This window comes from Moschus berezovskii, chromosome 8, assembly GCF_049115385.1.
Source record: "Moschus berezovskii isolate FMDL1 chromosome 8, NW_MosBer_1.0, whole genome shotgun sequence".
Lineage (NCBI taxonomy): Eukaryota > Metazoa > Chordata > Mammalia > Artiodactyla > Moschidae > Moschus > Moschus berezovskii.
Window position 1 is genome coordinate 30,144,290 of NC_142467.1, and position 24,125 is coordinate 30,168,414.

The 24,125-nt window shown below is 40.1% G+C and overlaps 1 protein-coding gene across 3 annotated transcripts in view; it reads right to left on the bottom strand.

Moving 5' to 3' along the window:
* Nucleotides 1-24,125, bottom strand: part of MSH3 (mutS homolog 3) — a 180,805-nt gene that overhangs the window by 130,968 nt on the left and 25,712 nt on the right. For all 3 annotated transcript variants that reach the window (XM_088838507.1, XM_088838505.1, XM_088838506.1), the window contains exon 9: nucleotides 2,682-2,794. In XM_088838507.1, coding sequence (XP_088694633.1) covers nucleotides 2,682-2,794 — 113 coding nt within the window. The remainder of the gene's footprint in view (nucleotides 1-2,681; nucleotides 2,795-24,125) is intronic.

Genomic DNA, 24,125 nt, shown 5'->3' on the forward strand with positions numbered 1-24,125 from the left:
AAATACAGAAGATTATAAATACCTAAAGTATGAAAAAAGGGCAATTTTCTGATGGTGGATAAACCTTCTTTCAAAAGCAAGGGAGCAAGTATTTTCAAAGTATAAAACGCTCATCTGCTTTGACCCAGAAGTACTCCAAAATGCTTGTTAAAGATGTGTATACAAGGAAGTGAGTTGAAAAATCTTTCATAGTAGTAAAAAATGACAGAAAACCTAACTAAACATCAATAAGGTATTATTAATAGATAAATAAATTTCAGTACCTCTAGATTGGTATGCACCTGCTACTGGGGAGGACTTTCCCATTAGCTTTCCATCTGGTCTCCCACTTTTATCCCTGTGCCCTATAGGGTATTCTTAACAGAACAGGCAGAGGAATCCTTTTTAAAATGTACATCATATCATTAGATTACTTTGCTTTCAAATCCTGCAACATCTCTCAACTCACTGAGAGATGTGGCTCAAATTCATAAGGATCTAAAAGTCCCTACAAAACCTGCTCTCCATCTCCTTTTATCTCTGAGCTGACCTCCTAATAGTCTCTTCCTTAGTTACTCTGTACCAGCACCCAGGCTCCCTGACATTCTTTAAACACACCAGGCACTCAGATATGCTGTACTTACTGTTGTTTCTGCCTGAAAAACTTTCTTCGCTCATCCATGTGGTTTTCACCCTTAACCCCTCTAATCTTTGTTCCATCTTCGTTCAATTGCCATTTTCTCAGTGTGGTCTTCCTTCACCACTACATTTAAAAGTTCACCTCTTCCCTGTCTTTCTTCTTTTTAAAATTTGTTTATGTATTTTTGGCTGTGCTGGGTCTTTGCTGCTGCATGGGCTTTTTCTCTAGTTGCTGCAAGCAGGGGCTACTCTTCTAGTTGTGATGCACAGGCTTCTCAACTGCGATGGCTTCTCTTGTTGCTGAGTACGAGCTCTAGGGTGCGTAGGCTGGGGGAGTTGAGGCACATGGGCTTAGCAGTTGCGGCTCCCAGATTCTAGAGCTCAGTAGTTGTGCTGCAGGGGCTTAGCTGCTCTGCAGCACGCAGGATCTTCCCAGACCAGGGATCAAACCCGTAGGACCTACACTGGTAGGCGGGTTCTTTACCACTGAGCTACCAGGGAAGACCTTCCCTGTCTTTCTCTAAAGAACTCATCACCTTCAAACACTATTTTCTTGTACACCTCCTCCCACTAAACTGAAAAACTACAGAAGGGCAGGAATTTTTGTCTAATTTCTTAAAGTATAAACAATGTTTTTAATAGGCATTCAATAAAAATTAGTTGAAATAATAAATCCAAGTCATATTTAATAAAGAATTATGCATGTTCATGTGTAGACCTGTACATCAAAAAATTCTTAAGAATTTGACAGGAGGGACTTTTACCTTTTTCCTTATACACAACTATGCTTTGATCTTTTTTTTTTCAGTAGGTATTTACTACCTTTAGAAAAAATTATAAGATACTCTCTACAAATCTGTAATATAAATTACTTTCAACAAACTTTTTGTAAAAATAAAGTGTAAATGAAGAATTAATTCTTTTCTCTTCTACTGAGAATTTCATCTTTTGACTGCCCAGCTCTGTTCCCCAAGAAACCTGATAAAGATGAAGTGCCAATGTGTTATGAGGTAGCACTGCATATGGCGGAAATGACCTGAAATCAGGAAATTGCATCCAGAGTAAGAGAGGAACTACCTGATTCTAGAATTTTGGCCTTCCTTCAGTACACTGACTCTTTGAACTTGGTATGTCCTTTGGAGAAATTCCAGCAAGAGCTAAGGTTTCCTGTAGGGCAGATCCTGCATCCACCTGCTTTCTTTGCAGCTGAGTTGTCACTAGAGGATGCCAGGAAGTTCAGTGCCCAGTGGCTCTATGGACTGCTGCAAAGACGGAGAGGACTCTTCCAGCTAAAAGAAACGGTGCTGTGCCAGCAAACTGGATTTTCTGTCCTATGTGATTCTAGGTCAATTGGATGCCAAGAGTGGCTTATGATAGCTTTGTGACTTAGTCTTGTCTTTAGTTGAGCATAATTTGATTATCCCTTGGCATTGGCCAAGACACCATGAGATTAAAAAGGAGAGGGGGAAAATGCCAATAAGACACTGATGCCTAAGCAGGAGCTGCAGGAGGTTGGTCCAAGGGTGAAAGCTTTGCAACAGGATAAAAACAGATCATAACATAAGCTGGACTGGCAAGAATGAGGGGTGCAGACCAAATCAAACAGATACTTGGCTGAGGAAATGTGAATTAGACAAATAATGGATTCAACTTATTAAGACCCTGTCAATAATGTTCTGGTATTTTAATTCTGGGCATTAATTTTTAGAAGTGCTAGGCTTCCTTAGGAGATTTATCCACACATTTTATAAAACTGCAAGGAAAATCATGGCCACCTTTTAAGGGAAGGAAGAAGGAAGATGACTCAGTAATTAACTTGTTACACTCCATGAATATGTCAAAAACATCACATTACTAAAATGGTCATAACTACAAAAAGCAATTATGCCTGCAGTTATGCCTCTGATGAGTGTAAGAACAGTGAACTCTTTCCTCTGCTTCTTCCAGTTGTTTATCAATAACTACCGAGCTTTCACTAGCCTTTAAGTCAAATTTGCACCTTTATCCAAATCTCAACTCAGTTATATTTGGGGACACATGGCTAACATGTATAAAATATTTACCTTTAATGTCGACTACATCTTTTGCATAAAATTCTGTAACCTCTTGGAAAGCATGGCTGTATTCAAAATACACGTTTTTCATCCTTTCTACTCGAATTCTGTCATCCCGAACACTGAAAGAAAAAAAACAAAAATTTAAAAAATAATTATACATAATCTTATGTATTTAGGCCCTGACCTGACCAAAATAAATACTCATTCATTATTCTTCCCCAAGATGGAAAAAAAAGAAAGATCTAAGGTTTCCCTGTCAAAAGTCCACATTTCATAAAATACTATTACTTTAACTACTGGTATTTTATATCACCTCCACATAGTGAGTACTCTAAACATACTATTATCAAGAACTTATTAAAATTACGGTCAGTTCCTTTAATAAACACTAAAGAGAGAAAAACAGAAAAGCAATCAATTTAACTGCATCATTTGTTTACACCCACTAACAAGAGAACACATCACTGAGTATTTCTTTCCCTGAAAAGGCATCTTTGTCTGGTTGGCTCGGTGCTAAGTCCACCTCTTCTACCACAGCCTCCCCAGTCAAATATAGTAAATGTCTCTGAGGTCAACTGCCACTCTTTACTTAAGCAGTTCTACACGTCTTTAAAAATATGCATATATGTATGTATATATGCTCATCTAAGTACATAAACAAAAGCATCGATCATCACGCATGCTGACAGTACACTGCCTCATCCATCTCCTGTTTTGCTTGACTCCCCTTTCTCCTCCCTCCTCTCCTTTCCTAATCACCTCACTCCCAAGCCATGGTAGCAGCCTAGGAGGAATCCTTTCTCATTTGTTTCATGTTCATATGGTCATACACAAGTATGTCATACACACATACTCACACATACACTGTTTCATAAAAATGGAGCGACTTTATACAAACTTTCCTGTATCTTGTTTTCTCTACTACGTAATAACTCTTGGAATTCCCTCCATATAAAGTGACCTAGATACAACTCATTCTTTCTAATGGCTAAAAAAATATCCAATAGTATATGAAAGCCATAATTTACACAACCATTTCTTTACGATTGTACATTCACTTGATGTTAATGTTTTGCCACATGTTACTTTAGAATATTTTTATTTAAAAAAAGTATAGACACAGATATATCCTGCACATGCCCCTCTTCAGTCATATTCATCTACCGTCTTTAGAAGTAAATGCTACCATCAACTTGGTGTATATCACCACCACGTATGTTTTTATATTTTACAACATATTTTGACATCTTTACACAATGTTGTATTGTTTCGTGTTTTAAATTTTATATAAGCGATACTTGATTATACACACACTTCTACAACTTGCTTTTGCACTCAGTACTATATTTCCAAGATTTGTACATAAAGCTAGACATGCTTCTTTGTATATTTTCAATTATTTCTTATATTTGAGTAGACTTTCAAGATTTGTCATTCAAACTTAATTAATCCAAATTTATCTGGGGGGATGGTGTGAAGTTGAAAATACACTTTTATTTTCCATATGATTATCAATTAATGACCAAGCACCATTTATAAAACATTCCATCTTTTACTACTGATTTATAATGCTGCCTCCACATTTCTATATATGTGTGACACTGTTTCTAGCTTCTGTCCTATTCTACTGATCTTTTTGTCTATCTCTGTATCAGGGCCATAGTATTGTAATTTCCATGGCTTGGTATCAATATCTATGGCAAGGCCCCCACCTTGTTTTTCAAGATTGTCTTCATTACTCCTGGGCTTTTGCTTTTCTTTAAAATTTTAGGTTCATTTTGTCAAGTTTCACAAAAATCTTACTGGGCTTTTGACTGGATTGCAATGAACTAATTTAGAGAGAAATGATATCTTAACAAATTAAGAGATCCCACTGTTAAAGATGGCATAAGATCTCTACTTATTCATGTCTTTTATATCTAACAATATTGTTCCATTATTTTCTCCATATTATATATCTTTGGTTGCGCTCACTCTTAGATTAATAATACTATGAAGGGAATCTTTTCTTCTATTATATTTACTAAAAGCTTATCATTGGTGTACATGAACCCAAATTCTTATATGTAGCAACTATGCTAAACACTTTTTTCTTATATTGTCTGTGTATATATCACCTGCAAGAGGAAAATTCTATTTTTCATTTCTTTTTCCTATCTCATTACACTAAGAGCTAAGACCTTCAGGGCTATGTTGAACAAAGGTAAGGCCAACAGGCATCCTTAGTTTCTTACTGAAGCTAATGGGAATGTTTCCAAAGTTTCAACTCTTAAGAATGATATTTGCTGTGGGTTTTGGAGTAAATGAGTTGTTAGCCAAAGGTTTGGTAAGTTTCCCAGTTTTTGCAAAAAGAAAAAAATTAGTCCTAAACGATTATTGAATCTTACCTAATATTCTTTTTAGAGGTGTTAAAATGATCATATGGTTTCCTCTCACTTAACCTCATATTTTTTGTATTTTCTAATGCTGAATGAACCCTGCATTCCTGGAATATATTATACTTGTAATGATGCTCTGTATTGCTTAAATAAAGATATAAACTTTATAAACTTTGATTTCTTAGTTTTTTCCCCCAGAATGTCTGTGCCAGCATACCTAGTTCCAAAGGTTTTTTCTGTTCTACTATAAAACTAGACAGGCATCAACTGCTTCAGAAAGAAATCTTAAAGGGAGGATTTTCCCCCATCTGTGGTGCTGAAGAGAATTTTTCCACCTTAATCCAATGCAGGGAGTATCAGACTAACTATCTCAAATCTCTTGTCAATTTTTATCTTCCTATAGACACCCTTAATACCTGAACTTTTAGAAGCCTGCTGCAAAGTTATTTAGCCACTCAAAGAGCAATGAGTGACCTTACATGAGTCCCACAGTGTTTCTGTACAAGTTCCTAGAGTGAACACACGAGGCAGCTGGTAACTCAATTACTGTTCTAATTAACATTTTGTTCGAGATGCAGATAAGAATTTAGAAACCCATTAAATCTGATAAAAAATAACTTGTCAGTTATTCTTGAGGCTTTCCATGGAAGCATTACAAGAGTGTTAAATTCAACATTTTGCAATCTGTATGTTAAATACTCTCTTACATTTTTTTTCCCCACAAACTGGCTGGAGTTATATGTGAAATCTCTAATCTGTGGTTTCCTAGATTTTTTTCTTTTTATGGTAAAATCAAATCACTGTATCTTCGAAACAAAAGCCTTCCTGAAACACTGTATACATAGAGTACTATCCAGCCAGAGAATTTTGTCAAACTGGATATTAGTAAAATTTTTATCTTCAACAGAGAACTGTCGATTTTGGTTTCTTCAAACTGGAGCCTGCGGAAATACCTGGGTGGGAAACACCAGCAACAAACATTAAAAGCACAGGTGCCACACCCCAAATGTGTTCAATCTGATTTCAGATTGAATCTGAATTCAGCAGGAAGCTGGGAGAGAGAGGGTATTTTCAGCAGCATTTTGGGGGTGATCCACAGGCAAAGTGCAGACCACAAACACTCATCTATAGGAAGAATACTGGTGACTATCACAGGACTAGAGTACAAAGTGGAAATGTAAATCTTTCCCAAAGGCAGTCTATGTTTTAGCTGCTCTATTAGAGGTGGGCAGTCAGTATCTTTTCATCAAAAAAAAAAAAAAAAAAAACAGTAAGGAAGTAAACTATGGTCAAGTAATTGACACAGGACTTTAAAAACGATTAAAAAAAAACAGAAACAAAAAAACATCTTCCCACCCTCTTAAGAGGCTGTTTGTGACCAGGGGTTGAAGCCTTCTGAATGCAAAAGAGGCCGCAGAAGCTATGTTCCTCCAGGGACCTGGGGAGGCAACCGCCCCTCTGGGCCAGATGGGAGGACTAATGTCAACATGCGAGGCATCTCAGTCGTTACATGGGGGTTGGCAAAGCTGGACTGTCTTAAGATTTCCAATTTTAAAAATTCCTTTTTGTATATTACATGCCTGTCAGTTGCCAAATACACTGTATTTGAAAAGTTAAGTGGTGATGAGACTCTCAACAAGTGTGGAGTCCATGCTAAAAGAGGCAGAGTTTTAGACCCAGGAACTTTTAAAGTCAGCTTGGACGTAAAACTGGTAACTTTCTGGTGTTGAGTAACAGACTACCGACAAAGGTTTTGATAATGTAACTGTGACCAAATGTCAGCTTGCCAATTTTATGATCTATGCTGACTTTATTTTTTTTTTCTGTTCTTTTTTTTACATTTATTTATTTTTTAATTGAAGTATAATTGCTTTACAGAATTTTGTTGTTTTTTGTCAAGCATCAACAAGAATCGGCCATGGTAAACCCTTGTCCCCTCCCTCCTGAACGTCCATCCCAGCTCCCTCCTGATCCCGCCCTCCTAGCTTGTTACAGAGACCCTGTTTGAGTTCCCTGAGTCATACAGCAATTTCACATTGGCTATCTATTTTACATATGGTAATGTAAGTTTCCATGTTACTCTCTCCACACATCTCCCCCTTCCCCTCCTCCCCTCTCCCCGTGTCCATAGTCTGTTCTCTATGTCTGATAGTTTCTTTTTAGATGCCTCAACTTAAGTCTTACTTCTCAGGCCCTCAAGGGTTGTAAAAAATGAAAAACTCAGGTTCACCTGGTTTGGCAAATGGACTGAAGGCCTAAATGAACCTTACTGTTCTATTTTCCCCTCTAGGTTTCAGTTTTACTACGTCTTTTGCTTGCATGGGTGCATGTTCAGTCGCTCAATTGTGTCCAACTCTTTGCAGCCCTATTGACGGTAGCCCGCTAGGCTCCTGTGTCCATGGGATTTTCCAGGCAAGAATACTGAAGTGGATTGCCATGCCCCCATCCAGGGGGTCTTTCTGACCCAGGGATCAAATCCATGTCTCCTGCATTGGCAGGGGGATTCTTTACTGCAGAGCCATCGGGGAAAGTTTCCTGTTCTTTAATTCCTTGACATCTTATCCATCCAATAAGCTTTTAAAATATTTTATCCAGCATTTTATATTTTCAGTGCAGTGTTGATAAATGTATTTAAGTCTACCATGTTGCAGTTGTGTATATAGATTTTCAAAAATTATAAATATGTGAGTAAATCATCACAAATTTGAGCTTCACAAATAAAGCTGTAAATATCAATATTGATCAATATAAATCCTTGAAAGATTCTTGAAAATAATAAAAGCAAATATTTATTATATTCCTCCCCCACTGTGCCAGGCACTGATCTAAGCATTTAAAATTTGCTAAAACATTTAATCTTCATAATAATCTTATGATATATATGCTATTTTATCTCAGTTATATATATGAGACACTGAGGCACAGACAAGTTATCTTTCTGTTTTCTTATTTTTTTTTTTTTTTTGAACAGAGGAAAATTTATGCGTCGAACCTGGACTGGTCACTTATGATAATATACATGCTACAATTCCATTCTCTCCAATCATTCCACCTTCACCCTCTCCCACAGAGTCCCAAAGACTGTTCTAAATGCCTATGTCTCTTTTGCAGAAACTATCATTTTTATAGATTAAAAAGAGCCTTGGTAAAGGCTGACAATCTACTCTAGGAAAACCCAAGGCCTCTTCTGACAGTGTATTTACTGATAATAAAAATACAGACTGAGTTCCAAGCTTGCTGAGTGATTAAATTCTGTCCTCTGAAAACAGAATGCAATAGAGGTTGAGATTAAATAAAACAGACCATTTAGCATAGTTACGATGTTTCCATATTAGGATGAAATTCATTAATTTTATCACTGCTCATAATAGGGAACTATCACCACTTTCTTAGAAGACAGAGGGCATAATGTTAAATTATAAACACAACCACTAGAACAAAAATATCAGAATAACCCCAGAAGAACAGCAAGGAAAACATACCACACAGTGAAAGATTCTTTGAAAGATATTAAAAAAAGAAAATTAAATACAGGAAAGCTAACATCACATATATCTGCCATGACAACAAATGTGAGTTAAACTCACCTATTTCAAGAAAATTAATCTCAGACTGGATTACAAGATAGAAAAACTTTCTACACTACCAATAGGAACAAAATTGAAAATAATTCAGAAAGGGTAGAAATGGATAGACGGAAAAAAATTGCCCAGATAAATAAATCAGGCTAATACAATTTTTTTTAAAAAGCATGAGACAAAATTTTTTTATCAGACAAGGTAAAATTCAGGACAAAAAGCATTATAACAAGACAAAGAGAGCTACTTAAAGATAAAATGGACAGGATAGGAGAAAAGCTTTTCATCCCACATTCGTTTAAGAATTTGAGATTTCTGAACCATTAGAATATACTACTTATTAAAAATTAAGCTGTTTATTAAGAAGAGAGGAAAAAAAAAAAGGAAATTACATAGGAGCTCCCGGAAGACACCTGTCCATCTCCATGGACTTGAACCTGGAAGGCTAGGAGTTCAGGAAATGGAGTGGCTGCCGCCATCCTGCCACCCTGTGGAACAGGCACCATCAGCCAACACCAGAGTGAGGGGCTATGGAGAAGAGCTCGCAAGCCCAGCCTTGCCGAATTCCAGCCTCCTTCCAGCTCTTCACCGATGTGAACCAAGACGCTCCTTTCCTACTTCTAAAACTTCAGTGAGAACTCAGTAGAAAGTACAGGGTTTTAGAAAAGTCAAAAAGGAGTCATTCACTGTCCAGAGAAGGAGGTAGACACAATCTCCCAGAGAACGTCTTAAAGATGGAAACAAATGGAAGTGAGGAAAACCCAGTCTGATTTCAGCTGGTGAGGCTGCTTCAGCCCCAACCGAGAGGGAGACAGAGGATAAGTCAGAGATTCTAGAGACCACGACGACCCCCCTTCCGCACCATGCAGAGGGACAAGGACCCTTGCCAAGGGACTGCTGGGGGCTAGAAAGTAAAAGCAGATTTAGGGCCAAGCCCCTGCAGGATTAGAAAGAGCTGAGGTAAAGAAACACTAGGACATGTCCCCAGAGGACAGGCCAGCTGGGGAGCAAGAGGAAGGACTGGGAATTTCCTCGCTCACTGTGTAAACCCCATGGGGCCTCAGGCAGAAAGAAGGCCTAAGGTCCAGGGAGTAACCAAGGCTGGCAGCTGTGCTTGCTGTTCAAAAGACTAGGAAAGGAGATCTTACTTTAAGGGAAGACATCTACACTAGCTAAAGTCATGTCTTTCCAAGAAAATCTTCTGGTTTTTACTTTTCCTTTTACAGTAGTATTTTCTTTAAGGGGAAAACAAAAACAAAAAAACAGGTAACAGGCCATCAAAAAATTGCTAATCTGTCTGGAAATTGCTAACCTATAGGAAAGCACTTCTATCTGCAATGAGGTCAGGAAAATAAAGAGAATTAGAGTGCTCAAAGTTGGGTAGCCAGTGGGAAGGGGAAGATGAAGGGAAAGGAAAAGCGGGCAGAAAGTCCAGGGGCCTAGAGAAGGCATCATTTCTGTCTACAGTCATAACCAACTCTTCTTCCCTGACCCTGGAAATCTTCCCCAAGGATGAACTCCCATGGAACAGTATTTTAAAACCTCCATCCCTTCTTAATCTTTCAGTCTATCCCAATCATGGATCTTTTTACCACCCATCTCCACATACCACAGCCCTGTGCACACATTCTTACTTAACAAGCCAGCCAGGACTCACCTCCTCTAAGAAGCTTTCCCAGAAGAATAACCACATGCCAGGATGACCTGTGCTTTCTACTGGACCCGTGGGACTGTGGTTTGTAAAGTAATACCTTCAGAAATAGGTTTGTAAAGTAATACCTTCAGAAATAAAGTTACTTTGTTTGAAGCCCACATGCTTTTTGTCAAGAACTTTACTGCCAGAGAGAGAAATACAAACCGTAATATGCATTACAAAGGAATGAAAGTTTCATGGAACATTAACCAAAATAACGTCAACTGTGCTACAAAACATTACTCCTGAAACCCAGAAGCAGCAGAGGTGAAGGAAGGGAATGGTTGCTTCTCTGTGTGTTTTTCCCGAGAAGCCGTATAATGGAGTGGTTCTGAGCCTGTGCTTCAGAACCAGGAAGTCTAGGGTCAAATCCCAGTTCTGCCACTTACTAGTGGAATAACCTAGATTTAATAGCCTTAGGCCTCAGTTTCCTGGAAATCTGTATTAAAAGAACAGTAGCTCCCTCATAGGGTTTGTGAAGATTAACTCAGTCAATAAATATAAAGCCCTTAGTATAGGTACCTAATACCTACCATTAGCTATTGCTATTATTATTAATATTCTCACTGCTACTTAAGAATGAAAGATAGCAGTAGTCACGTGCTCAAGGGGAAAAGAGAGAGCTTAAAAAACAGAAGGAATTGGGCAGGACAGGCACAAAGGAAAGAACACGTCAGAAATGAGAAATATTCTCAGTAGCTCCCACGATGTGTTTCTAACGGCACCTTTTTCACTCCAGGATGAAGCCGAGGAAAAGTAAAGGTAGGATTTCAGAAACTACTGCCCCTCTCCAAAACAGACACAAACCATTTTCACTAAACAGGGAGAAACAAAAGAAGTCATTCAAAGGGTCACTGAAATAGCAGTCTTCAGAGTAAAGTAAGCCAGAAAGAGAAAAGTAAATATTGCATATTAACGCATATATGTGGAGGCTAGAACAATGGTACAGATGAACCTATCTGCAAGGCAAGAACAGAGATGCAGACACAGAGAACAGACACAGGACAGGGAGGGGATGGGATGAACTGGGAGACTGGGACTGACATATACACACCACCATGTGTAAAACAGACAGCCAGTGGGAATCTGCTCTACAGCACAGGGAGCTCAGTTTGGTGCGCTGACCTAGATGGGTGGGATGAGAAGTGGGGGTGGGAAGGAGAACCAAGGAGGATATATGTATATATGTATATACATGTAGCTGATTCACTTCGCTGTACAGCAGAAACTAACAACATTGTAAAGCAACTGTATTTCAATAAATCAAAATTTTTTTAATTTTTAAAAATGAGAAAACAAAAGATACAAATGAATTTTAAAGTTAAGCATTAGAAAAATTAACAAAAGCTGCTAAACTCTAAAACTGACAACCTCGATATATATACACTCAGTTCAGTTCAGTTCAGTTCAGTCGCCCAGTCGTGTCCGACTCTCCGCAACCCCATGAATCACAGCACGCCAGGCCTCCCTGTCCATCACCAACTCCCGGAGTTCACTCAAACTCAAGTCCACATAAAATAGATAACTAATAAGGACCTACTGTACAGCAGAGAGAACTCTACTCAACACTCTGTGATGACCTATATGGAAAAAGAATCTGAAAAAGAGTGGAATATATGTATATGTTTAAATGATTTCAGGGTTCCCAGGTGGCTATGCCAAAGACTTTGACTGTGTGGATCACAATAAACAGTGGAAAATTCTGAAAGAGATGGGAATACCAGACCACCTAACCAGCCCCTTGAGAAACCTGTATGCAGGTCAGGAAGCAACAGTTAAAACTGGACATGGAACAACAGGCTGGTTCCATAGGAAAAGGAGTATATCAAGGGTGTATATTGTCACCCTGCTTATTTAACTTATATGCAGAGTACATCATGAGAAACGCTCGGCTGGAAGAAGCACAAGCTGGAATCAAGACTGCTGGGAGAAATACCAATAACCTCAGATATGAAGATGACACCACCATTATGGCAGAAAGGGAAGAAGAATTAAAGAGCCTCTTGATGAAAGTGAAAAAGGAGAGTGAAAAAGTTGGCTTAAAGCTCAACATTCAGAAAACTAAGATCATGGCATCTGGTCCCATCACTTCATGGCAAATAGATGGACAAACAGTGGGAACAGTGTCAGACTATTTTTCTGGGTTCCAAAATCACTGCAGATGGTGACTGTAGCCATGAAATTAAAAGACACTTACTCCTTGGAAGGAAAGTTATGACCAACCTAGATAGCATATTAAAAAGCAGAGACATTACTTTGTCAACAAAGGTACGTCTCTTCAAGGCTATGGTTTTTCCAGTGGTCAAGTATGGATGTGAAAGTTGGACTATAAAGAAAGCTGATCGCCGAAGAATTGATGCTTTTGAACTGTGGTGTTGGAGAAGACTCTTGAGAGTCCCTTGGACTGCAAGGAGATCCAACCAGTCCATCCTAAAGGAGATCAGTCCTGGGAGTTCATTGGAAGGACTGATGTTGAAGCTGAAACTGATGCGAAGGGCTGACTCATTTGAAAAGACCCTAATGCTGGGAAAGATTGAGGCCAGGAGGAAAAGGGGACGACAGAGGATGAGATGGTTGGATGGTGTCACCGACTCAATGGACATGGGTTTGGGTGGGCTCTGGGAGTTGGTGATGGACAGGGAGGCCTGGCGTGCTGAGGTTCATGGGGTCGCAAAGAGTCGGACACAACTGAGTGACTGAACTGAACTGAGGTGGCACAGTGGTAAGGAAACCACCTGCCAATGTAGGATACACAAGAGACATGGGTCCAGGCTCGATTGGGAAGATCCCCTAGAGTCAGAAATGGCAACCTACTCCAGTATTCTTGCCTGGGAAATCTCATGGACAGAGGAGCCTGGCGAGCTACAGTCCTTGGGGTTGCAAAGAGTCAGATATGACTAAGTACCCACACCTACACACATATATGCATATGTTTTCCCGTATTCTTCTCCATCACGGTGTATTACAGGATACTGAATATAGTTCCCTGTGCTATACAGTAGGACCTTGTTGTTTATCCGTTTTATATATAGCAGTTTGAATCCATTAAATCCAGAACTTCTAATTTATCCCTCTTCCACTCCCACCCTTTAGTAAATGTAAATTTGTTTTCTGCGTCTTGAGTTTTTCTCTGTTTTGTAAATAAGTTTATTTGTATGAGATTTTAGATTCCACATATAATGAGCAAGAGGATGAGATGGTTAGACAGCATCAACAACTCAATGGACATCAATTTGAGCAGACTCCAGGAGATAGTGAGGGCTTCCCAGGTGGCACTCGTGGTAAAGAATCCACCTGCCAATGCAGGAGATGCAAGAGATGTGAGTTCGATCCCTGAATCAGGAAGATCCTTTGGAGAAGGAAATATCAACCCACTCCAGTATTCTTACCTAGGAAATCCCAAGGACATAGGAGCCTGGCGGGCTACAGTCCATGGGGGTCACAAAGAGTCAGACATGACTGAGTGACCAAGCAAACACATACACCAGGAGATGGTGAAGGACAAGGGAGTCTGGCATGCTGCAGTCCATGGAGCTGCAGAACTAGACACAACTCAGCAACTGAACAACAATACAAGTATCGTATGGTATCTGTCTTTCTCTGTCTGACTGACTTTACTTAGTGTGATAATCTCTGATAATCTAGGTCCATCCATGCTGCTATGAATAACGTTATTTCATTCTTTTATGGCTGAGTAATATTCCATTTGATATATGTACCACATCTTTATTCATTCATCTGTTGATTGACATTTACAGTTGTTTCCGTGTCTTGGCTGCTGTAAATAGTGATGCTAAGAACAAAAGTATGTGTCTTTTCAAATTAGAGTTTTCTCTAAATATATGCCCAGGAATGGGACTGCTAGATCTTATGGCAACTCTATTCTTAGCTTTTTAAGGAACCTCCATACTGTTTTCTACAGTGGCTGCACCAATTTACATTCCCACCAACACTGTAGGAGGGCAATCCATTTTTTTCTTTAACAAGCAAAAGCAGCACATGAAAACATCATTGACCATCAAAAAAGAAAAAGTAAGTTAAAACCAAAAATGAGACACTACTCCACACTCAGTATAATGGCTAAAATTAAAAACAATGTCAGCACCAAGGATTGGCAAAGATACAGTGCAACTATAATTCTCATATCCTGCTGACGACAGCATATAATTAGGTAACTGAGAGTTTGGTTGGGCTTCCCTGGTGGTCCAACGGTTAGGAATCCACCTGCCAACACAGGGGACACGGATTTGATCCCTGGTCTGGGAAGATTCCACATGCTGCAAGGCAACTAAGCCCATGCTCCAGAGCCCACACTCCATAGGAGAAGCCATGGCAACGAGAAGCCTGTGCGCCACAAGTAGCGAGTTAGCCCCTGCTCTCTGCAACGGGAGAAAACTCATGCACACCAACAAAGACCCAGTGCAGCCAAAAATAAATAAAATTAAAATTAAAGGTTTGGCTGTTTCTTATACAGTTAAATATATACTTACCAACACAGCCCAGCGATTCCATTCCTAGGTATTTGCCCAAAATAAAAATATATGTCTGTAAGAAGACTAGAATACCAATGCGCTCAGCAACTTTACTGCAAATAGGCAAACACTCAAATGTTCAGCAAGTGAATGGATAAACAAATTCTTTGGAAATGCCACTGAACAATAAAAAGGAACAAACTACTGACACACTCATAGGTATTATGCTGTATGGGGCTGTACACAAAACAATGCATACTGCAATGATCCCATCTATGTGAAACTCTGTAACAGTCTAACCAGATCAGTATTTGTTTGGAGTAGAAGGTGGAGGTAGGGAGAAGAATGCAAAGAGGCACAGGGAACTTTCTGAAAAGAGGGAAATGTTCTATATCTTAATTGGGGTGGTGGTTACATTGATGTATATATTTTTTCAAAATTGATTTGACTTATACACTTAAATTGTGTAAATTCTATTGCATGTAAATTATACTCAATTTGAGTGAACTCCGGTGGTTGGTGATGGACAGGGAGGCCTGGCGTGCTGTGATTCATGGGGTCGCGGAGAGTCGGACACGACTGAGTGACTGAACTGAACTGAACTGAACTGAAAGCTGATTAAAAATTAAAGCTTTTGATATTTGCCATTATAAGTTATAGCTGAAAATATTCTATTAAGAAATCTGAACATTGGCCTTAGGAAGCATCACTACGAACAAAGCTAGTAGAGGTGATGGAATTCCAGTAGAGCTACTTCAAATCCTAAAAGATGACGCTATGAAAGTGCTGCACTCAATATGCCAGCAAATTTGGAAAATTCAGCAGTGGCCACAGGACTGGAAAAGGTCAGTTTTCATTCCAATCCCAAAGAAAGGCAATGCCAAAGAATGTTCAAACTACCACACAACTGCACTCCTCTCACACGCTACTAAAGTAATGCTCAAAATTCTCCAAGCCAGGCTTCAACAGGACGTGAACTGTGAACTTCCAGATGTTCAAGCTGGATTTAGAAAAGGCAGAGGAACCAGAGATCAAATTGCCAACATCCACTGGATTATTAAAAAGGCAAGAGAGTTCCAAAAAAACATCTACTTTGCTTGATTGACCACACCAAAGCCTTTGACTGTGTGGATCACAATAAACTGTGGAAAATTCTGAAAGAGATGGGAATGCCAGACCACCTGACCTGCCTCCTGAGAAATCTGTATGCAGGTCAAGAAGCAACAGTTAGAACTGGACATGAACAACAGACTGGTTCCAAATCAGGAAAGGAGTATGTCAAGGCTGTATATTGTCACCCTGCTTATTTAACTTATATGCAGAGTACATCATGAGAAATGCCAGGCTGGATGAAGCACAAGCTGGAATCAAGATTGTCGGGAGAAATATCAATAACCTCAGATACGCAGATGACACCACCCTTATGGCATAAAGTGAAGAAGAACTAAAGAACCTCTTGATGAAAGTGAAAGAGGAGACTGAAAAAGTTGGCTTAAAGCTCAACATTCAGAAAACTAAGATCATGACATCCAATCCCATCACTTCATGGCAAATAGATGGGTAAACAAAGGAAACAGTAAGAGATTTTATTTTCTTGGGCTCCAAAATCACTGCAGATGGTGACTGCAGCCATGAAAGTAAAAGAGGCTTGCTCCTTGGAAGAAAAACTATGACCAACCTAGGTAGCGTATTAAAAAGCAGAGACATTACTTTGTCAACAAACGTCCATCTAGTCAAAGCTATGGTTTTTCCAGTACTCATGTATGGATGTGAGAGTTGGACCATAAAGAAAGCTGAGTGCCGAAGAATTGATGCTTTTGAACTGTGGTGTTGGAGGAGACTCTTGAGAGTCCCTTGGACTGCAAGGAGATCCAACCAGTCAGTCCTAAGGGAAATCAGTCCTGAATATTCATTGGAAGGACGGATGCTGAAGCTGAAACTCCAATACTTTAGCCACCTGATTCGAAGAACTGACTCATTGGAAAAGACCCTGATGCTGGGAAAGATTGAAGGCAGAAGGAGAAGGTGACGACAGAGGATGAGATGGTTGGATGGCATCACCGAAGCGATGGACATGAGTTTGAGCAAGCTGTGGGAATTGGTGATGGACAGGGAAGCCTGGCGTGCTGCAGTCCATGGGGTCGCAAAGAGTGGGACACGACTGAGCAACTGTATTCAACATTTAGATGAAACAATTCCTATGCAAATGTGTATTTCAAATACATTTTTGGAATAAGATCCTAATTCTAGCATTTATTCAGCAAAAACCATGGTGCAAAGAACTTCTTTTTGAAGAAAAACATTTAACTTTAAAAACTACATTCCATATTTACATGCTTTGAGATGATCACAGTTTAAAATGTCAACCACTATTTTACATACATACAATCATCCTAATACCAAGTAAAGTTTTACAAATTAATTTACACTTCCTGTCACTAAAAGACATTTTTTTGTAGTCACAAAAATCACAAAATCATTATCTGATATTATATGCCTTTAAGAAAAGCAAACAAAACCCTACTTTCTGAGAACTCAGTCATCTTATAGAATTCTGGAGAGAATGATCAGCATTAAAACATTCTCAGATTAGTGGAAAGTCATCTCAAATTTTTTTCATGCATGATTAAAAACATTCTCTCAGTGACAGACACAAAATCAAGACAATTTCGCTCGGATCATATGCCTTTTGAGGTCATTAACAAGCTCAAGCCTGCCTGAGAAAACTTAAAACAAGCAATCTTCCTAAACTAACGTTTTCCTCATCGAATACCAAACTCTGATATTATCCCCAGAAAGGCTGCTTCAAAAAAAAATTTGGAGGGAGGTTCAAGAGGGAGGGAACATATGTATACTTATGGCTAATTCATGGTGATGAATGGCAGAAACTAACACAATATTGTAAAGCAATTTTGGGGCTGGTGCACGGGGATGACATGGAGGGAGGATATGGGGAAGAGGGAGGTGGGAGGGGGGTTCAAGAAAGGGAACACATGTACACCCGGGGCAGATTCATGTCAATGTATGGCAAAACCAAACAATATATTAATGTAAGGTAATTTGCCTCCAATAAAATAAATTTTAAAAAAATAGCATTAAAAAAAAAAGAAAAAAACCTAAATGAAAAAAAAAATCAACAAATTGACAATCTGCAATTCATAGTACAATGAAAAACTAACTGATGTTTCCTTTTCAATGCAACAAATCCTCACTACAGGAATAAATGGGAAAAAAAGAGAAAAGGAGGTCCCTGCTGTGTGTTATGGGTTGAACTGTGTCCTGCTAGAAGCCTGATGTGGAAGTCCTAACCCAAGTACCTCAGAATGTCAGCTTATTTGGAGACAGAGTGCTTACAAAGGTCATCAAGTTGAAGTGATGTCATTAGGTGGGCCCCTGTTCAGTATGACTGGTGTCCTTATAAAAGGGGGAAATATGGACACGGCTCGTGTTCTTGCTCAGTTGGTAAATCGTGTCTGACTCTGCAGGGCTTCCCAGGTGGCACCAGTGGTAGAAGTAAGTAAGTGGAAGTCGCTCAGTCGTGCCTGATTCTTTGCGACCCCATGGACTATACAGTCCATGGAATTCTCCAGGCCAGAATACTGGAGTGGGTAGCCATTCCCTTCTCCAGGGGATCTTCCCAACCCAGGGATCAAACCCAGGTCTCCCACACTGCAGGCGGATTCTTTACAAGCTGGGCCACAGGGAAGCCCAAGGCAAGTGGTAAAGAACCCGCCTGCCAATGCAGGAGAGGCAAGAGATGTGAGTTCCCTGGCTTGGCAAGCCACTCCAGCATTCCTGCCTGGAGAATCCCATGACAGAGGAGCCTGGTGGGCTACAGTTCATGAGGTCGGAAAGACTGGAACATGACTGAAGTGACTTAGCACACACACACGCTCATCTGACTCTGTGCAACCCCATGGACTGTAGCCCGCCAGGCTCCTCTGTCCACGGGATTTCCCAGGCAAGAATACTGGAGCAGGTTGCCATTTCCTTCTCCAGGGGATCTTCATGACCCAAGAATCAAACCCACATCTCCTGATTTGACGGGTGAATTCTTTACTGCTGAGATATCAGGGAAGCCCCTGGACACAGAGACACACACAAAAGAAAGACAATATAAAGTGAGGTAGGAAGAAGATGGCCATCTACAAGCCAAGGGGAGAGGCCTGGGAAAGCCTTCCCTCATAGCCCTTAGAAGAATCCAACCCTGCTGGAACCCTGATGTTAGATTTCTAGCTTCTAGAAGTAAAACAAACTCCTGTTTTTTAAGTTTGTGGTACTTTGTTACATCAGTCCCAGCAAACTGACATAACCCTACTGAAAGGCTCAACATCTATTCAGAGACGCATATAAACAAATGACTGAGACACCTAGTACATTGACAGGCATGCTGTGGCAACCAATTTAAGGAGTGTAAATATTCTCACCATGGCTGATTTTAAGCTACCAAGGCTTTAACAACCAGAAAGAAAATTTCATGAGAATACAATTAATTAGCCAGTCTCACAAGCCTCTACAAGCTAGATCAAGCACAGACCAATGACACAGGCATCAGTATCTAATAGCTACAATCCCTTTTCCCAAGTGATCTTTCTGAACCAGGGATCAAACAAACCAGGTCTCCTGCATCATAGGCAGGTTCTTTACCATCTGAGCTACAAAGGAAACCCTTAATATCTACAGATTACTTCAACGTATAGCCAAGGTTAGAATCCCAACTGAAAACTGTAAGATAGCTTCATAAAAGCAGTAAGACTGTGAAAATACAGGCTATTTTAGAAGACAGATGAGGAGAAAACACAGCGTACCACATAAGAGGAACTTAAGAATGGTGAAAAAAGAAAACAAGCAGTGAACGAAAGAGTTAACACTCACTGAACACTTCCTATGTTCTACGCACTGTTTTAAACCGTTACTTGTATTAACTAACTTCATCACCACCACTACTTTATGAAAAAGTTCTATTATTATATACCTGGTTTTGAATAAGGAAACAGAGCCAAAGAGAGGTTAACAAGATCCATAACTTTAAAAAAAAAAAAAGGAAGCTTCACACACAGGCTGTTTGGCTCCAGATTCTACACTCAGATCACAGTCCTATGCCACCTCTCACTATATATGACATGTTTAGAACACGACCATCAGCATAGAGCAACCAGAGGGAGGGACAAGGGACCAGACAGCATAGCCCAGAGCTGAGCAATCAGCACACCCCAGAGCCTCTGGGAAGGAATGCCAGAGAAACACACACATTCCCTAAGCCACAAAGAGAATTCTGGAAGATGAGGCTGGCACTCACTAAGCTCCAGGGACAAAGGCAGCACCAAGCAGGAAAAGTCAGTTTTCTACTTTTAAAGTTAGAGGGAAGACATCCACAAACACGTCACATCATCACGGCCCCAGGGGATGAATGAATCCCATGGCTATTTCCAATATTTAGCCAGTACTTAACTCTGGAATTGTTCTTTTTTAAAAACTCCTTTCATCTATGTATCTGCAGAGCATTGTGAAATATCAGCATGTTGACAAAGGCAGTCTATGGGATAACAGCAGGACTGAAAAAAAAACACATGTTCCCTTTGTCAGTATAGAGGGGAAGACAGAGTGAAGGAAACAAGCAAACAAGAAGCTCAAGGGAAGCATCTCTCCTTTCAGAGGCATATATTTTACTGTACACAGGGCCCTGGAAGTAACCTAAGGAAGCCCTTTCCTCAGTAGCCGCAAGAAAATGACAGAACGTGTTGAGAGGCTAAGTTCTGTGTCTCTCCATAGCAATAAGTAGGCGGAAAGGAGGCAGAATATGACAATCAACCTGTAGACCAGGCTGTTCCCACGGTTTTCCAGTAGGTAGAAGAAACAGGATTTTATTCTGTATGGGTGAGCAATCAATTGTCTTACTCAATTTAATCACCCACTGGTAAATTCTGTGGTCTCTGAGGGTTGATAGTTAAAAGTTACATAAAAGACTGCCAAGTATAAGGTAACTCATACATCAGTGACTGCCTGACTTAGCAAGTAGGAATTGCTCAGCCTTAAAAAGGACAGTAATCATTTTATCAAGTGCTCAAACATTAGTAGTTTCAGTCAGAAGCCAACTAGTTTTTACACTCCTACATGTAAAAGTTATGTCGACATCAACAGTACTAAACAACTGTCAGCTAGTTTGAAAAAGGAAGCAAAAGAAACTGGGCATTCAAGGAAGAGAGGCAGTGGTTTGACTTAATTCTGTAACCAGCTGCTGCTGCTGCTGCTAAGTCACTTCAGTCGTGTCCGACTCTGTGTGACCCCATAGACGGAAGCCCACCAGGCTCCCCCGTCCCTGGGATTCTCCAGGCAAGAACACAGGCGTGGGTTGCCATTTCCAGCTACCAGTTAACAAAAAATTCTCTAAAGCTACAAGCCATGTTAGGGGCTTCCCTCATAGCTCAGTTGGTAAAGAATCTGCCTGAAGTGCAGGAGACCTGGGTTCGATTCCTGGATTGGGAAGATCCCCTGGAGAAGGAAATGGCAACCCACTCCAGTATTCTTGCCTGGAGAATTCCATGGACAGAGGAGCCTGGCGGGCTACAATCCATGCGGTCGCAAGAGTCGGACACGACTTAGCAACTAAACCACCACCACCACAAGCCACGGAAGTAAAATAGTTTGCATGACTACCCAGTAACCACACATAATTGGTAGTGCATTACCCTTCTATTAATTCATAACAAATTACTAAAAACTTAGCAGCTTAAAACAACATACATTTATTATCTCAGTTCTGTAGGTCAAAATTCCGACACTGACCTCACTGGGCTGAAATCAAGGTATCAACAGGGCTGAGCTCCTTTCTGAAGGCTCTAGAAGAGAATCTGGTTCCTTGCCCTTTCCAGTTTCTAGAGGCAGTCTACACTCCTTGGCTCCTGGCCTCTTCCTCTGTCTTCCAAGCCAATCTGAGTGGGTCAAACACTCATATCACATCACTCTGACTCTTCTGCCTCCTCTTCCACATTTAAAGGACTCTGATGATTCACTGGGCCCACCTGCTGAGTCTAGGGTACTCTCCCTACCTGAAAGCCAGCTGAGTAGCAACTTTAACTTCCCTTTGTCATTTAACCTCACATTCTCACAGATCCAGATCCTGGGTTTGGGATACGGTATCTTTGGAGATAGATACATGTAAGCATACCAAGCTACTTGGTAGCTACTAGACCACTGGCGCCTGTTTCCTCATATAAAAATTTGTAATTTATAAATTATATACTCATTACGATATAATAATAGTAATTATCACAAAGGGCTATTGTGAAGATTACATGAGTTAATATAAGCAATAGTCACCAAATATACTTGGTATTATAGTAACAGCTTCACCCACTATTTTTCACAAACTCGTATTTCATCTTTGTTTAAACTTTTCTCTCACTGTGGAATATATTTCCCCAACACCTGTCTAGTTAAGTGTTGTCTATCCTTCTAGGCACTCTCTTGCATGAAGCTCCCCCTACACTGCAAAAAAACTGCAACTGTCTAATATAGCAGTTACTACTCATATGCACCCACTGAGCACTTGCAATGTGGCTGGTCAGAACTGAGATGTGCTGGAAGTGTATAATACACACTGCACTTTGAAAATTTTGCAAAAAGTATTGTAAAGATTTAATACAGAAAGCAGAATATAACAGAGCTATATGTTGAAATGACATTTTGGATATACTGAATTTAAAAAGTGAATTATTAAAAATTAATTGTATCTATTTCTTTTTACTTTTTAATGTGGCTGCTGGAAAATTTTTAATCACATATGTGACTCGCATTGTATTTCTACCAAGCAGTGCTGCTGGTTCACAAAGAATTATCCTCGCCCTCTCATGTACTTAGTATTTAGTTTGCTTTCCTATCACACACACTGTATAATCTGCTTTGGACTGCAGTGATTTGTATATATGCTGACTTTTCAAATAGACTGGTAGCCTTTAACGGGCAAGGGTTTCCCTGGTGGCTTAGAATGGTACACAACGTGGGAGACCCAGGTTCGATCTCTGGATTGGGAAGATCCCCTGGAGAAGGGAATGGCAACCCACACCAGTATTCTTGCGTAGAGAATCCCATGGACAGAGGAGCCTGGCGAGCTACAGTCCATGGGTCGCAAAGAGTCGGTCACGACTGAGCTACTAACACACACAATGGGCAAAGGTCATGGATCTTCTAATCTCAAGAAGATCCATGGTAACTGTCCAATAAACGTTTGTGAAGCTGAATGGAAAAGGAAGCATTATCTAGCTAATGTGTATTGTTTATATTATTTAATTTATTGTTAACTGGAATGACCAGAAGTCAATCTGTCTTTGAGGCAACTTTTTCTTGGGTTAAAGGATTAATTAGGATATAAGCAAATAGAAAAAGTTTCGTAAAACAATTCTTAGCTTATCACATACAACACACCCATCTATCTCTGACTGTACACTACTGTACTTTTTTTTTCTCTAAGTGGTAACTGTAACCCACAAAATTGTTTTCAAGTCCACCAATGACTTATGACCAACAGTTCAAAAAGCACCTCCTTGATATGTCAGGTGCAGGCCTCCCCAGTGGGACACAAGCCATCTTAAAGATGTCATGTGGTACTCAACACTCCCCTGACCTCAATGGCCCCACCAGGTAAGGACTAACCCTGTGGTGTGGCCAAGGTTCAACACACAGATGCACTGATCATGCATTCTTCTCTCCACCAGCCTTCCTGTTAGGCTAGGGCATTCCAGAATACAATCTAGTACAGCGTGTTCAGGGCCCATGTCCACTCCCATGAGATGGAGAGCCCAGCTCAGCCTGGCCAAGAAGAGCTCATCAGAGTTGAAGGTACAAAGTAAAAGAAAGAGCTCATGATGGTGCTGAGGAAAAGTCCTAAGAACTCATCAAGAGTTTTCTGAGCTGCTGTCGTGTGGGGGGCTCCCAAACAAGCTTGTAGAAATGCCATCAACCTCAGTATTATATATATCAAATCAAATTATTGCTGCTGTTGCCGCTTAGTCCTGTCCAACTCTTTGTAGCCCACAAGGCTCCCCTGCCCATGGGATTCTCCAGGCAAGAACAGAGTCTTGTCCAAGTAGTTGGAAATCTTATGGTTGACTATTCTGAGGTTACAGAATGGATGTCAACCAATGTGTTATTTTGTTTTTGACCTTTGACCCAGTGGCCAATTACCCTTCATCAAGCAGCAGATCTCCAGACACAGACTGTTAATTCACCCAGGAATGGAAGGTGGACTTTCCCCATTGGCTGCGCTTTTAAAAATATTCTAACATGCATAAACTTCAGGTGATACCAAAGAGTAATAAAAACTATTTTAA